General features: G+C 38.4%; 1 protein-coding gene across 1 annotated transcript in view; it reads right to left on the bottom strand.

Annotated features, from left to right (window-relative positions):
- LOC135216390 (sodium/hydrogen exchanger 9B2-like) overlaps positions 1 to 17,374 on the bottom strand; it is a gene marked incomplete in the record, with an annotated part of 345,785 nt that overhangs the window by 116,828 nt on the left and 211,583 nt on the right. Inside the window, 2 exon segments of the mRNA XM_064251668.1 lie at positions 3,426 to 3,604; positions 13,349 to 13,524. Of these exon segments, the coding sequence (XP_064107738.1) occupies positions 3,426 to 3,604; positions 13,349 to 13,524 (355 nt within the window).

Raw genomic sequence — 17,374 nt, 5'->3', positions numbered from 1 at the left:
AAAGGGGGCAATACCTGAATCAAGTAATTTCTCATACCATATACATATAGATATGTTGGTACTATATTGTTTCTTGGTTCCAATGAAAGTTGGCATGCCACAACGTCTATTATTGTTCCCAATAATCACTGATGGTTAACACTTATTATGAAGTAGATTAAAAATTATACAATGTGAAAGCCATTTAAAAGTATTGAGAAACTTTACTTACAGTACCTAAAAGGAGTAAAAGTGCACCAACAATCTAATGAAAGCGTCAGCAAATGCTCTTTTAGGTAATTTGTCCTTCCTTTACAAGAATACTGTTCTCTGACAGATGGTCTCTTGTGTGTCAATTTTCCATAGGCTGTATTTTAACAGAGATCTTGCATATTCACAATTGTTCCCTGATCCACTTAAAAGCAACCAGATTTACTGAACAGCAGCACAAGTATGCAGTAAATATGTTTGCTGTCAAAGGTCCTTTTTCCTCATTCCTCTCATTGTTGAACTGTGGAAATTCTCCCCGAGAATGTTGTGCAAAAGGAACTTCAAAAGTTCAAGAAAAAAATGCAATGCATCACTACCCTAATACAATTCAGTTACATTTTTATCTAATTATTTTGTTAATTTATTTTTTATCTTTTAATAAGCGAGTTCTCTTCTTTTTGCATTTCCTGGTATCTCCTCCTACTTCTTTTTACTGAACACCATATTATTTGGAAGCTTGAATTTCAAGTCAATAGCCCCTGTGGGCTCATCTTCTGAATGATAATTCATTAATATTTCTTAGAATTAACCACCACCTACTATTTCATGCAAATTAAGAAATAGCCGTTTGCTGGTGATAGTTACTGCAACTATCACACTATAAAAACTTAGACAAGGGAGATTGTACTTTTTGGTAAGCTGTGGTGTAATTTCATGTGTTTTCCTTATTTATGTAAAGTGGACTCTGTAAGTGAAATAGTGCTTAAGTATTGGTCGTCGGTTGTTTGTTGGTTCGGTTGTTAGTCGAACGTTTGGTGCTGCTCAATAATGGTTGTGAAAGTTAGTCTTGTTACAGCTCTGATGTAGAGTAGTTGTACATAGGAATAACTCGGGAGATTCAGCCATAGTTGTTGGTGCCTTCAAACTCTACTTAAGTATTCCCTTTCATTTAAAAACCTTTTAGGGAGATTTCTTTCAGTAAGGTATGCATGCACACTGTAAGATAAGGAGAATTTCTTGGAGTGTTCTTTAAACGAGGGTTACAAAGTAGAGATTGTGCTCATGCCAATCTCAATAACAGTAGTAGGTTTGCACCATTTAGATCTCGGATAAAATACACAATGCAATATGGTTTTGATTGTAATTTAGAATAAGGGTGAAGTAACCTGGGTGTCATAGCATAAAACTTAGGTTACAACTAGGTTAGTACATTTCAAATTGTTTAGCCTGTATGATCATTTAACGATTTGAAATGTTATACCTATTCTGAAGGAGTTGGAATACATGCAATCAGGGTTGCTTTAAGTTGTTGACTTGTTAAAAACTTGCTAATTCTCAGTGGTGACTTCCAAAAGTATAAATAAAAGTAATTTCTATTCATCTTTCATGTAATGAATTGAATTGAATTTATAAAATTTGTGGCCATTTGCCACGCGCCGGAGCCAAAGGCCATTCAGCGCATATATATCAACGGGATATATTTACTAATAGAAGATACACTTATATAATTAAATCAAATGATTAAAACCAAATTCAAATTAAAATACTCAATTAAATATCATAAAACAAATGGATTTCCTTAAGAAATTTAAAAATCTCCTCTGTGGGAGCACCCTCTCCTAAAATATCTGACAAAGGTTTGTTGGTGAAACCAAACCGACGTCTATGATTAAAATAAAGAGGACAGTCAACAAATATATGCCTCACTGTAATGCCAACATTACAATTGGAGCATTGAGGAACCTGCCTCTCTGCTCCACTAGTTAAAAGATACCGGTGAGTTAAAAAAGTATGCCCTATACGCAGGCGTGTTAAAACTATACTAGATCTTCTATCCATCCCAACAGAAGGGGACCAGGGATGAACAGAAGGTCTGATCAATTTCAGCTTTAAATTACTATTCAAGTTGGACCAGTGATTCTGCCACTTAGTCCTACAAAATGATTTAATAAAAAGTTTAAAATCTTCACAGGGAACCCTCACAGATGTGGGAAGCCTGGGAGGAAGCTGCCTGCTTAGCGGCTGTATCAGCCAGCTCATTACCACGAATTCCCACATGCGAGGGAACCCAACAAAACTTCACACTGATGTGTTTTCGAGAATGCAGGAGGACCAGCCAATCCTGCACCTCTTGAATGAGTTGATTAGATGGCATCAACTTCTGTAGTGCAGATAGAGAACTCTGGGAATCACAATAAATAATATATGAGTCCCCAGTGCTACCTGTACTAAAAATAAATTTTAAAACACTAAAAATAGCATAAATCTCAGCATTAAAAATTGAGAAGTTAATAGGGAGGCTTTTTTTAATTGTTCTCTCACCGATGATGACAGAACATCCAACTCCATTTGCTGATTTTGACCCATCTGTATATACAGCAATCGAGTTACTATGCTCAGAAACATGGGCCAAGAAGCTACTTTTAAGCTGAACACTTGAGCTGATCTTTTTGTTGTCTCTAATTTGGCAAATATCTAAAGGAGGCCTACACCATGGAGGGAATTTAGAAAATGTTGTTTCCATAACCAGTGGAGGAATAAGGCCTACCTCTCTCGCACTGATGTTTAATCTAACTTCAAGGGGCTTAGGTAATGTAGGTCTTTCATGTAATGGAGAAGGTCTTAAGAAAGCGTAAGACTAAATTTGAAATGCAGACTGTAGCTGCAGCTGAGGGAACACATCATGTGAAGTGGCAAATGCATCATCCCGAATTGGCAAAACACATATTCTACATTTATAAATTAAAGGTGAGCCACATTCTTTAAACACAACTTTGTTGATTATTAAAAAAATGTAATTTTGAGTGCATACATTTCATTTCCTAACTAATGGCAGTGAGGATGTTGTGCAGCACATGGCATGGCAATGATGATGCTGGTAAAACTTAATCAGATGATATTGAGAATGTAAATAGTACGTATTACCAGAATGCAAATGGTGATTAGGCACCATTTGCATTCTGGTAATACATATTTTATAAATGAAAATACTTGCAATATAAGGTAATTGGATACAATACATAAAACAACACTCTTATCAACCTATAATTTTAAACAGAACAGTACTAACGGTTCACACACATTTTGTATCTCGTGTGTTGTCACCTAAAATTAGGTTAAAAATTATGTTTTGGAAAGTTGCATGATATACAAGTACATATAGTATATGGTGGCAGGATACATACTAGTATTTATATTAAAAGCGTTAAACTCAAAAATAAAGCTGCATTACAAACCTTCTGACTGCCAAAGAGAGCCAAACAACCAAGTACAAAGAGGAGTAGCAGTTTATACAAGGGTCTGTTTTTCTTTTCTCTATATGGTATGTACCAACATAAAACGCCAAGGATCACACCATACATGATTCCAACAAATATCTCGATTGGTCCTTTTAATATCGTCCATGTAGGTGAACCTGTGAATAAGAGATAACATCAGAATACTGTACTCAGAGCTTAAGTGTGTAAAATCTCTGAACTAAAATTTATTCATGATTACTTGAGCTTAATATCAGTATACATATTGCTATCTTTATCAACAAAACTTCAATCCAGACTACTGACATGGGAAAGCATATACTGAATCACTAAATTAAACAATAGGGAAGGACTTAAAAGAACAATGTTACTAAGTATTTTTGATAGCGTAGTCGCTGTTTCATCCTCAAAGGAGTACCCTTTCCATGGTCTATCCAGAGCTCCATGGCAAACAGACTAATGTCAAAGAATTCTCTTAACTGGTCTTATGGCTAGGTATGTGTCATAATGATAAACATTATAACACGTAATAGAGTATAAATGGACTCACGATAATAGGGCACTTTCTATTATCTTCAGCAAACGCTGATACCCAGTTTTCCTACTTGGTAAAAACCTTAAGATGAAGAAGAAGTGGTTATGCACATACGCACCGTCATATTGTTTACATACGACCAAAATCCGACCGAGACGCTGTTCCCTTTCTGGTCAGTCAAGAAACTAGAGCTGAGAAGTTAATTCTTCACTTATTGACTCAGTTAAGTACATAGTTTTAAGTTCCAGTTTAAAATTTTTTTATTTAGACTGTAGAGCAATATGGTTTATTGTGAGTAAAAAGCTGTAATCGCTTTATTTTGTCAGCGCTTCTCACGATTGATGATCGTTAGGTTAGGTCCGAGAATTTTGTTCTTCACTTATGTATTAATTTCATTACTCAGGTTGATGAAAATATATAGGTTGAAAGCTAAGTGTACAATTTTAAGTTTGTTAAAAATTTTGTTAGTCTATAATGTTGAACAATGATTTACATATGAAAATTGCTCAAGATACAAAAGGTTGTTGCTGTAAAGTCCGAGATTCACCTGGACCACCGATAACAATTTTAAAACTCGTGCGCCGCCAACTGAGTAGACTCGCCACCATCCTCCCACTCTCTCATTGGTTCCTGATGCTAGTCACCACCATAAGATCCTGCTCTCCTATTGGTCAGCATCTCTCTCATCGTGCTCTACGTAGCGGCGTGCTTTTTCGGCCACTTTGCGGCATCATCGGTATCGTAAGCACGCAGAATTTGTTCGTTCTATACGATTTTGTTTATTAACGTAAATTCGTTAGTGATTTCATTGTAGTACTACTTTATTGTGTTGTGTGAGAACTTTACTTCATACGTATACGTACTACATAACTTAATTACGTACAGTATATACGTAGTCATGGGTCCCAAGAAAGTTGAAGTAGGAAAGAAGAGGATGCTTTCTTTGGAGACAAAGATGGAGATAATTAAAAAGTATAAAGCTGGCATGCGATTGAGTGTGATCGCCAAGGAATATGGCCGAAATCCATCGACAATAGGCACCATCCTTAAGCAGAAGGATGCCATCAAAGCAGCTACAACTTCCAAGGGCATGACTATTTTGTCTAGCAAGAGGAGCCACGTGCACGATGAGATGGAAAGGCTGCTTCTTGTGTGGATAAAAGACAAAGAAATCGCTGGCTATACGATAACAGAGACGGCAATCTCCCACAAGGCCAGCGCTATTTTCGGCGATTTGATTGCCCAGGCCGAAGACAACGCAGGAGAAGGGACATCAACGCCAACCCCAGAATTCAAGGCTTCTCATGGGTGGTTCGAAAAATTCTGTAAACGGACTGGCATCCATTTGGTGGTGCGGCATGGGGAGGCGACCAGCTCGGACACGAAAGCGGCCCAAGCATTTATTAAGACGTTTGACGAGATGACAGTCAAGGAAGGCTACAGTTCTCAGCAAGTCTTCAACTGTGATGAGACTGTATCCTGCAACCTAAAAGTGAGAGGGGAGGCAAATGTTGCCCAAATAAGGTCTAGTGTTGGACTTATGGCCAGAAACCACTATTGGTCAGTTCTGAATACAAAATTTCATATCAAAATATGGCAGGATCCTTGGTTAGACACATCAGTGCACATTTTCTCTCACTATAGTAAATATCTAATTAATGAGAGAAAAACTATGATCAAAGCTGTACATGTGAAAGACCACGAACAGAAACAGTCTTCTTGCCTCTGTCTATAACATTAAAAGCGATAGAAGACACCCTTTATTGGGACCAAAGTTGCTCACGAAAGAGTTCCAGCCTTCTGTCCCTTCATTTTCAAAATTACTAATCCTGTAAAGACAGTTGTTCAGAATTTTGTAGTGATTAAAAGACTAGAGATAATGGCAGAATTAAATCCATTTTTTTTTATCATTCCAGTTTCGCAAAACTCCACCAAGGAACAGGCAACACTCCAGCTCCCTTCTGAAGGGGGAAGGGAAAAGCCTCCTTTATTCATAGTTAAACACCAATATAGGACCCCTGTGAGAAGAATTTCAGAGGTGACAGCCTCAACAGTTTCGTATTAGGATCCACCTCTTTAGTATTATAACCTCTACCATCTTACTGGAAGTTGCCATTAAAAGTCTTCCAAAATGTTCCAGAACAATTGTTGCTGTTGTGGTTAAAAGACTTGTCAAAACCCTATGGTAAGCATCCTATGACTTGCTACAGTGGCACATAAAAGTGCAAATGGAAGCATTAGAGGGTTCCAATTAGTATCTTCCTAATGTAACTTAATTATTACATCATAACCCTTACTGTAAGGACCTGTTGAGGAGTCTGTTGTGGTTAAAAACTTAATGAGCAAGCCCGGCAACAGAATTGTATGAGACTACTCTTTTTTGGGAGAAGGTAATTTAGGAAGCAAAAATCCAAAACATCCCCATACCCAATCCAAAAAGGCTCACTTAAAAAGGTAAGCCTTTTATCACCCCAAAAGGTTTTTTTTTCATCAAAGAACAGTTAAGTGTCCACAAAAGGACCACAACAACAATAAGAAATTTTTTTAACAAAGTCCAAAGACCCTTTTATAGGAAGTAGAAAAGCAATAAATGGAATGCCTATCATGGGCAGAGGTAGGGAAGAGGTGGACACCAATGGGAATGGTATGGTTGGGGGTCGACTTCAATGACACCACAGGCAATTGAAGTCTTCCCTATGGGGGGACAGCACTAATTTTAAACAGGGTGGGGTAGGAACAGTCTCATCCATTCCCCTCCTGTGAAGAGGTTCTTCCAAACCAGGCCCCTCTTTGGAATGTTACGTGCAGACAGTCCCTGTTAATAGGAGCCATAGAGAAACATGCAGTTATTTGTCCTCAAGCACATCTCTCTAAGTGTCCCCAAAAAGGATTCCTCCAAACAAAGAGTGATCCTAGACCTATCAACATTGAACAAGCATACTGTTTGCCATATTTTCCGAATAACTACCATTGCCCTAGTACGTTCAATCGTTCTAAAAGCAAATTAGTTCTGACAGATACATACTGGCACATCCTTGTCGCCGTTCCCTTCCGTCCCTTCCTAAGCCTCTGGATAGTGACAGAAATGCACAGATTCAAAGCCAGCCCCTGTGGGTTAAACATTGCCCTAAGATTTGAAAAAGTTAGTAATGGTAGTTCTTCGAGAAATCAGAAATACAATCATAATAGCCCACCGAGACGACTGCTTGATCTGGGGGCCCACAAGGAAAGCGTGCTTGAAAAACCTAAGAGCAGTGGTCAACTGACTACAGTCAAAAGGTTTAATGATAAATTAGAAAAATCCCACCTCACACCCCGCAGATACTTTCAGTAGCTGGGACTATGTTGGGATAATTTTCATGGCTTGTTGTCTCTTCCCCTCATACTCAAAACAGTATGAGTCCTCAAAATGTGCCTTGCACAGCCCAGAGTTTCAAAAAGGCAATTAGAATGTATGACGGGCTTGTTGCAATTTGCATCAATAATTATAATAGATCCAATACTTGGATTACAACAAATGAATGTGAAGTCGCATGCAACAAACAAAATGTGGGGCCGACCTCACCAAAGGATTGATCCTGGAAGAAATCTCTGGTGATGCAGGTCACCCTGACTCCTCTGTCTGTGTGAATGATAATACACACAGATTTGCCTTGTTGACAGTTTGGGAGGACGTTGGGAGGAATGTCAGGTGGCAGGGAGGTGTTCAGATACTCCCAGGAATTGCTGTATCGATTTCCTGGGGCTGATGGCTGTCTTTTTGTAAACTCAAACCTCTAGAAGAGAGACATTTAGTTGATTCTAGACAACATGACTGCAGTGTCCTACATTAAGAGGTCAGGATGATACTCGCTTCCTCTCAATATGGTGATGCTAGCAATCCTTCGATGGGGCAAGAAAGGAAGTAATAGTAAACTCCCTATCAAGGAAAATGACAGCCCCAACAGAGTGGAATGGACAACCATTCTTTCAGAAAATAGCCAACAGGCTTCCACAAATGGAAGTGGACCTGTTTGCCACATATCAGAATCACAAACTGCCAGGCAATCAATAAAAAGAGATGCCTGCCTACAAGACTGGAAGAAATGGAGGATGATTTGCCCTTTCCTCCATAGTTACATATTTCGAGGAATTTAAGCAAACTCCTAAACTACTAAGGAACAGCTTACTTAATAGCCCCAAACAGGCATTGGTTCCTATTACTTTAATAACAAGCAAAGAAATAAATTCCAAAACTGTCCGTTGTTTTGTCCCGTTTAGTAGGAGGGAAAACAGTTTTAAGGATCCTCCTTTCTGAGCCAACACCTTCATGAGTGGATTTTCTCAAATATCTATACCATGAAAATTATTCGTCCAACATTGCTAGGTATCTAGTGCAAAAATTACATACTTCATATGAGTTCCTCGTTCGCAGAGTGAATTTTGCGCTTTTGAAGACAAATGCCTTGCAGTTACAGCATTCATGGAGTGCACAAGGCAGCATTAACAGAATCGTTGATTTATGATTTCGTGATTTGACTCTAGTAAAGGAGTTGTCACTTCCCTTCTGCAGTCTTTTGCACTACAAAGATCCTCTCTAGAAGGGTTTGAACTAGGACAGTGGAACCTCTACATACGAAAGTTCTTACATATGAAAAATCCAGGTTACGAAAGCAAAGACGAAGATTTGTTTGTTTCTGTGTACGAAAATAATTCAGGTTGCGAAAGGGTGTACTGTAAAGTCCGAGATTTGCCCGGGCTGCCGAGACCAATTTTAAAACTCACGCCTCGCCAACTCAGTAGACTCGCCACCATCCTACCGCTCTCCCATTGGTTCCTGATGCTAGTTACCGCCGTAAGATCCTGCTCTCCTATTGGTCAGCATCTATCCCATCATGCATCTACGCAAAGGCATCCCTCGACCATTTTGTCGCATCAGCGTTATCATACACAGCTGGAATTCGGTCGTTCACATAGATTTCGTTTGTTAACGTAAATTCGTGTTAGTGATTTCGCTTCCTTTATAGCAAGTTACTTTTTATCGTGTTGTATGTGAACTTGATTACTTACGTTGTTAGCCATGGGTCCCAAGAATGTTGCTGAAGTTCACGGAAAGAAGAGGATGCTTTCTATGGAGACAAAGATGGAGATAATTGAAAAGTATGAAGCTGGCTTACGGTTGAGTGTGATCGCTAAGGAATGCGGCCGAAATCCGTCGACGATAGGCACCATCTTTAAACAGAAGGAAGCCATCAAAGCAGTTACACCTTCCAAGGGTGTGATTATTTTGTCCATCACGAGGAGCCACGTGCATGATGAGATGGAGAGGCTGCTTCTTGTGTGGATTAAGGACAAAGAAATCGCTGGCAATACGATAACCGAGACAGCAATCTGCCAGAGGGCCAGCGCTATTTTCGGTGATCTGAGTGCCAAGGCCGAAGACAACGCAGGAGAAGGGACATCGATGGTAACCCCAGACTTCAAGGCTTCTTGGGGTTGGTTTGATAAATTTCGTAAACGGACTGGCATCCACTCAGTGATGCAGCATGGGGAGGCTGCCAGCTTGGACACGAAAGTGGCCCAAGCCTTTGTTAAGACGTTCGACGAGATGACAATCAAGGAAGGCTACAGTTCTCAGCAAGTCTTCAACTGTGATGAGACTGGCCTTTTCTGGGAAAAAAATGCCTCGTCAGACGTACATCATGGAGGAAGAGAAGAAGCTACCAGGGCATAAGCCTATGAAAGACAGGCTTACTCTTGCACTTTGTTCTAACGCCAGTGGGGATTGTAAGGTGAAGCCCCTACTTGTGTATCATTCCAATATTCCTCGAGCCTTCAAGACTCACAAAGTGCTAAAGGAGAAGCTTCCGGTGATGTGGAGGGCTAATGCGAAAGCCTGGGTAACAAGACTTTTGTTCACCGAGTGGGTAAATCTGTGTTTCAGCCCAACATTGAAGAAATTCTTGGAAGAGAAGTGCCTCCCTCTGAAATGTCTGCTGTTGTTGGACAATGCCCCTGTTCACCCTCCTGGCCTCGAGGAAGATATCCTAGCAGAGTATTCTTTCATCAAGGTTCTTTATCTTCCGCCTAACACCCTCCTCCAGCTCATGGACCAGCAAGTGATATTGAACTTCAAGAAGCTGTATACAAAACATCTTTTCAAGAGATGTTTCGACATCACCAATACCACAAACCTCACCTTGTGTGAATTTTAGAAGGAGCATTTCGATATCATAAGCTCAGCAGGAGATTTCAAGGCGAACCTTGAATTCTTCATGGAGGAAACTCTGGCCTGATGCTGTATCCGCCTGAGACTTCGAGGGATTCAACATGGGCAAAGCTGATGCAGATTCAGAAACAGTTGACGATCCTGAAACTGTTTCGCAACCAGATCTTGATGAGATCATTGCACTCGGCAAGTCCATGGGGCTGGTCGTCGACGAGGACGACATCAATGACCTTCTCAAGGAGCACCAAGAGGAGCTTACGACGGATGACCTGAAGGAGTTGGAGGCCATGCAACATAACGTCGTTCAACAAGAGTTCTCTAGCAGCGGCGAGGAGGAGGAGGAGGACCCTATGACAACGGCAGAAATTAAGGATGTTCTAGCAGCTTTTCGTAAAGTGCAAACATTTGTAGAAAAGAGACACCCTAAAAAGGCTTACACATGTCGTATCCTTGCGCAGTTCGATGACGTTTGCCTGAGTCGTTTCAGGAACATTTTGAAAAGCAGGCAAAAGCAATCTTCCTTGGATAGTTATTTTTTAAAGAGGCCTTTAGTAGTAAGCAAACAGGAAGGTCCAAGTGATACAAAAAAAACAGAAAATTGCAAGTTGTGAAATTGAAATTTGTTACAAAAACAAAGTAAAAAAGTAAGAAAAAAATTTTTAAACAGAAAAAGGCAAAAAAAAGAAATTTAATTTTAAGTTTTTCGTAAAGTTAAGTGTTAATGTTTGCTGCCATTTGTTAATGTGTTTTGTAAAGTTTAATGTTAATGCTTTCTGCCATTTTATAATGAGTTTCATAAAGTTAAGTGTTCATGTTTTCTGCCATTTGTCCTCCTCTGTCGCCACTTTCGGACATCGCCTCACTCGAAAGGTAAGGTTCCACATTTTACTACATACGTACGTACAGTATTTCTTGTACCCTGTACACTAATACACTTTATTTACAGGTCAGTCACAGTTACGTTAGGTACTGAATGGTTCAAATTGTTGTATTTCATTGTTTATTGGTCAATTTAGCTTTATTATAAAATTTACCGTGGTGTTTTTGTAGATCTTGGAACGAATTATGCAATTTACATAAAAAACATAATTCTAGATACAAAAAAATCAGGTTACGAAGGCCGCTTCGGAATGGATTAATTTCGTATCCTGAGGCTCTACTGTATTAGCAAACTGGGCTCTCATAGACAGGGACAACACATAGAGCAAAGAGCTGACAATCAATTTTTACCGTCCTCTGGCCTGTCATTCCTGGCCAAGAATGGGGCTCCTTTAGAAAGGAAATCTTCTATTTGAAGTAAACTAGAATTAGCAGACATAACATTTATGCCCAGTTCATGCACTTAATTTTAACCTAGAGGTCATGGCAGACATCCCAAAAGGTCCGTATTTTTTTTTTTCTACACTCTAGCAACAGTTGCCACAAGCTCGAACAAATTCGACTAGTACATTGTGCATGGTAGGTGGCATGGATATTTTTTACCCATTGGGCTACAGCGGCAAACCACAGGTCTTACCAACAGGTGAGTATTATACTAATTATCACTGGGGTCAGTTTGACAATACTGCAACCGTACCCAGCATGCTTAGTTAAGTCACCACAGAGCTTCCCCCTGAAAAAACGTAAGTTCAAGCTTAGTTTCTCGTACTTTGTTGTCAAACCTAAAGTTATTGGCAATAAAGAATGGGGCCTTGAAACTAGTGGCTTAATCCTGGACCAAAGATGTTTTTGGGTGTTATGATTTGAATTCAAGAGCTTTTTGTCACCTGTCAGTTTCTTTGTAAAGCTCCTTTCAGGACGAAACAGCGACTATGCTATCAAAAAACAGGTTTTGACATAGGAAAAACCTATTTTTGGTAGTCGCTGTTGAGTCCTCAAAACCCTCCCACTTCCCTGATGAAAAGACATGGGTTTTGGGTATGGCATCATCCTATATTGACCAACAGAGAGGAGTGGCGTTCTTGGTCGGATTTTGGTCATATGTAAACAATAAGAAGGTACGTATGCACATAACCACTTCTTCTTCTTCTTCTTCTTCTTAAGGTTTTGACCTAGTAGGAAAACTGGGTATCAGCGTTCGCTGAGAATGATAGAAAGTGCCCTACTATCCTGAGTCTATTTATACTCTACCACGTGTTATAATGTTTATCATTACGACACATAACTGGCCATAAGACCAGTTAAGAGAATTCTTTGACATTAGTCTGGTTGCCATGGAGCTCTGGATAGACCATGGAAAGGGTACTCCTTTGAGGACTCAACAGCCACTACCAGAAATAGGTTTTTCCTACGTCAAAACCTGTTTTTTAAGGGTAAGTTGATTGCCTCTCTATTTTTTTTAAAAGAGATTCTAATTTTGTTTGTGTATTATACTGATACTTATAGGGGTAGCCTCTGAAAGATTTTATCTTTTTCTAATTGAAAAGTTACTTTCTTCAAAAATGAAGCCTTATTTTGCACTCAACCTACTGCCTAAGGGAAACATCGCGATCCAGATTCTTACCAGAATATCACCACATTTTTCCACCTTGGATTATAAAATTGCAAACCATTTAGCAATGTTTTAAACTTAAATTCATGAGAATTAGTCAATAACAAATTAGCTTTTCTTTGTAGTGTAAAAGACTAGCTGGCACCCAGGATAACAGCAATAATATTTTTAGTTCAACATTTTGTGAAGTATGGCATGGCTGGAATGAATGCCTATTATAATTACCTTGACATCTGTATCAAACATCTTTCAGGGTTTTTTTACATATTATTAATATTAATGGCTGACACATTACGTATGCAGAGTCCCACAATGTCAACTACTAGATCCAGGTTGAAGAGCTGCTTTATAACTGCCACATAATGAAAATAATTTCTGGTCTTGTTATATATAATTTTTCACAATAAATGACCACATATACGTATAGTCATATTCTCAACCATATATCATGACCAAACACTATGTAGAATTTATTTGAAATATGTAGGTCACATACAAGCTGAAAATAAATATATACTATTGTAACAAAACCAAGGAAACTTTAAGGGGGATTCTTCATTAATTCAATACAAAAATTCAACACTGTAAATCTGATACGAAGTGCCTCAGATAATGGGAACTATGAATGCAACAAAAAATAGTTTAACCTAAGACAAAAGACAACCAACCTTCAGCAAAGGTTAATCCAAGCATAACGCTGAAGCCTGAGATTGCTAACACATCATCAATGCTAGCAGCAGCAATGACCAATGTGGGAATTCCTTTATCTACACCGTAGCCTTCTTCACCAAGTTTTAATAAAGAAGGAACCACTACAGCTGGGGAAACTGCAGCCAAGATAAACCTGAAATAGCACAAAATATATTAAAAGAAAAACAGTACTAAATATGTAATTGCATAAACAACACAACAGTATTTCAATACATATCCACTACTTTACATTAGCCATAATCTGGAGCCATGCAAACTGTAGACACTTTACTGAAGAAAAAACCTTCTGTTCCCACTGGCAGTTCATGCATCTTGGACCTCATAATACTGCAAATTAGGGGTAGGTAAGGATATTCTGTTAGCTAAAAATCCTCAGCCAAGCAGAGAATTTTGCTACTTCACAAGTCTCTAGAGGGTGATCATGACAATCCTCACCAAGACTCCTCTTACCGGTGAGGAGTTATCATGAAACATGTTAAATAATAATCCTCAGCCAGGCAGAGGATTTTGCCACTTCACAAGTTTCTAGGGGGTGATCATGATAATTCTCACCAACAGACTCTCCTCTTACCAGTGAGGAGTTATCATGAAATTCTGGAGCTCTTGACAGGAGATGGCAACAGAGCTTTTGGTAATAGAATTCATCAAGGCAAAATATCAACTTCCATAACTGTAGACAAGAGCCCCACTGGCATCCCAACTAGTCAGGCTTGATTCATACAGCCACAGACTGGAAAAGTATTAAGCCCTAAACTGCAAGCAAGGGTCAATGTTTTGTATCGGGCAATGAAGAGATGGGTAAGTTCTTGGGGCATTACAACCGACTTCTTTTAGTTCCCAAAATGTCAGGGGAATGACTTCATATCAATGACCTCCATCAGTTGAATAGGATCCTTTAATATATTCTCTAGGGATGGATACAATTGTTTGTGACAATCCATCAGGAAGGTTTACAAGATACATCTCTATACACATACTGCATCCTCTTTCAAGAAAATACCTTTCCTTTTTCTGGGGATTATAAGTACTTCCACTCGGGATGCTTGCTTTTGCATTGGCCATAGGTCCTTAATTTTTTCTACCAGTGTTCTTGTGCCAATTCCTGGATGGATGCACAGTCAGGAAATAAGACTCAGCAGGTAACTGGTAACTTGTAAGGGCAGCATCACCATAGTTTGCATCATCTCCCCTACACTGCCCAGCTATGTCAGTAGCAAGGTTTTTATATCAAGAAGAAAGTTTTGGAATTACTGCTGATTATGAGGATCACTTACTCATGGATAGCTGTGGACATGGTAGATCGGGTTTATCCAACAAAAGACAGGACCAAGTAGTAGTCTGCAATGATGTGGAGCTTTTTACAGAGGTCAGATCCCTTCACACTAAGGCAAGTATTGATGGGTAACATCTCGGGAAAAAATGGTCCTGGAGTCAAAATTAGGGTATATTAAATTTAGCTGTTGCTTCTCAGCTACTGGAGTGTAGGTCATATCATCTCTCCACAAAAGTTGCTCCTGGACAGTCAAAATTAGGAGTAATTCCATTGAACTGCCGCTTCTCGTGTACTACTGGAGTGTAGCAATTCAACCAAAGAACCACACAATCACCATTCCCGATGGCATGCAGAAATTTTTTTTGTGGCAACAAGATATTTAAAACCTCTGGATAGGAATCCATATGGTCTCTCAAGACAACAATGGAAACTTAACCACTAGACTTTCAAACCACCTCCTAGTCTCTATAGTTGAAAGGAGTTTTTGTGATCTGTAAGATTTTTCATCTCATGAAAGACAATTTGGTGAGAATAATGTCAGATAACACAACCATATTGGTGAATTAGAGGAATTAGGGTCCAAGATCCAAGGACCTTTGTTACCTGGATGTTTTAGTTTTTGTCTGGGAGACCAGTGAAGTGGGAAACATTTCGAGGTTTGTGCCAGGGAGACACAAGAGTGAAGAGGAATTTATAAGTACTTGGAGTTAGGGAAATTCAGCTTTATCTGCAGAAAACCCAAAATGACAGAAAAATACAATTAGACTGTTTCATGCTACAGGTCATTCCATGAAACAAGTAACCAGGAACATAACCTATTGGCTTAGGTATGTTGAGGTCCCATGCCAAGAAATCAGATTTCTATACATTATTTCTTTTTAACCCTCATACGCCGACTGGACATATTTTACGTCGACATTTTTTGTCTCCCGTGTGCCGACTGGACGTATTTTACGTCGACTTACAAAAGTTTTTTTTTAAATTCGCGGAAAAATACTTATAGGCCTACCAGCCTAATACTTTTGAATCACGCGCCTTGGGGGATGCTGGGAGTTCACGGATCAAGGTGTTGTTTTGTTTACAATCATTAAATGAAGTATTATATATGAAAATGTGCGCATTTTTATGTAGAATACAACAATAAAATACTCATGATTGTAACTTTTATCAGTTTTGAGATATATTCATATAAATAACGATAATTGCCAAAATTTCAACCTTCGGTCAACTTTGACTCTACTGAAATGGTCAAAAAACGCAATTGTAAGCTAAAACGCTTATATTCTAGTAATATTCAATCATTTACCTTAATTTTGCAACTAATTGGAAGTCTCTAGCACAATATTTCGATTTATGGTGAATTTATGAAAAAACTTTTTCCTTACGTCCGCGCGGTAACTCTTCCGAAAAAAATCATATATGCGATTGTGGTAATGTTTGCACCATTTTAAAATGAGCCGTTATATAAAGTTTTATATATGGAATGTGCGCAATTTCATGCAAAATACAACTAAAAACAACCCATGGTTGTAGCTTTTATCAGTTTTGAGATATTTTCATATAAATAACGATAATTGCCAAAATTTCAACCTTCGGTCAACTTTGACTCTACCGAAATGGTAAAAAAACGCACTTGTAAGCTAAAACGCTTATATTCTAGTAATATTCAAGCATTTACCTTCATTTTGCAACAAATTGGAAGTCTCTAGCACAATATTTCGATTTATGGTGAATTTATGAAAAAAATAGCATTTTCTTTACGTCCGCGCGGTAACTCTTCCGAAAAAATCATACGTGCGATTGTGGTAATGTTTGCACCATTTTAAATTAGCCGTTACGTAAAGTTTTATATATGAAAATGTGCGCAATTTCATGTAGAATACAACAATAAATAATTGAAGGTTGTAGCTTTTCTCATTTTTGAAATATTTGCATATAAATCACGATAAATAGAAAAAAACCCACGTTCGGTCAACTTTGACACTACCGAAATGGTCGAAAAACGCAATTGTAAGCTAAAACTCTTACAGTCTAGTAATATTCAGTCATTTATCTTCATCTTGAAACAAATTCAAAGTCTCTAGCACAATATTTAGATTTATGGTGAATTTAAAAAAAAATCTTTCCTTCCCTCCGCACGCGGATTTTCCGCCACAAATCTCCGAAATATGTACGTCCCATTCTCGGAATATTTGCTCCATTTCATATTAGGCATTTCATAGAGTTTTATATATGAAAATGTGCGAAATTTCATGTACAATAAAACGAAAAATATTTGAAGGTTGTAGCTTTTCTTATTTCCGAAATAATTGCATATAAAAAATATATATATAAAAAAATTCGACATTCGGTCAACTTTAACTCCTCAGATATGGTCGAAAACTGCAATTGTAAGCTAATACTCTTACAGTATAGTAATATTCAATCATTTGTCTTCATTTTGAAAGAAATTGGAAGTCTCTAGGGCAATATTTAAATTTATGGTGAATTTTTGAATAAAATATTTGTTTACGTCCGCGCGTTACGAATTCATGCATTATTTTGTGATAATATTTTCTCTGTGTGCTTTTATCGTTTTACAATGTGTTATATACCAAAATGATTGCAATTTAGTGTACATTACAACGAAAAAAAGTAACTTGTTACCTTTAACTGTTTTGCGCACAGCGCGATTTGAATACAATTATATATGAAATTTCATTTTTGCGCT

This window comes from Macrobrachium nipponense, chromosome 6, assembly GCF_015104395.2.
Source record: "Macrobrachium nipponense isolate FS-2020 chromosome 6, ASM1510439v2, whole genome shotgun sequence".
NCBI lineage: Eukaryota > Metazoa > Arthropoda > Malacostraca > Decapoda > Palaemonidae > Macrobrachium > Macrobrachium nipponense.
The sequence above is the reverse complement of the archived record's forward strand: the minus strand, read 5'-3'. Positions and strand labels throughout refer to the sequence as shown.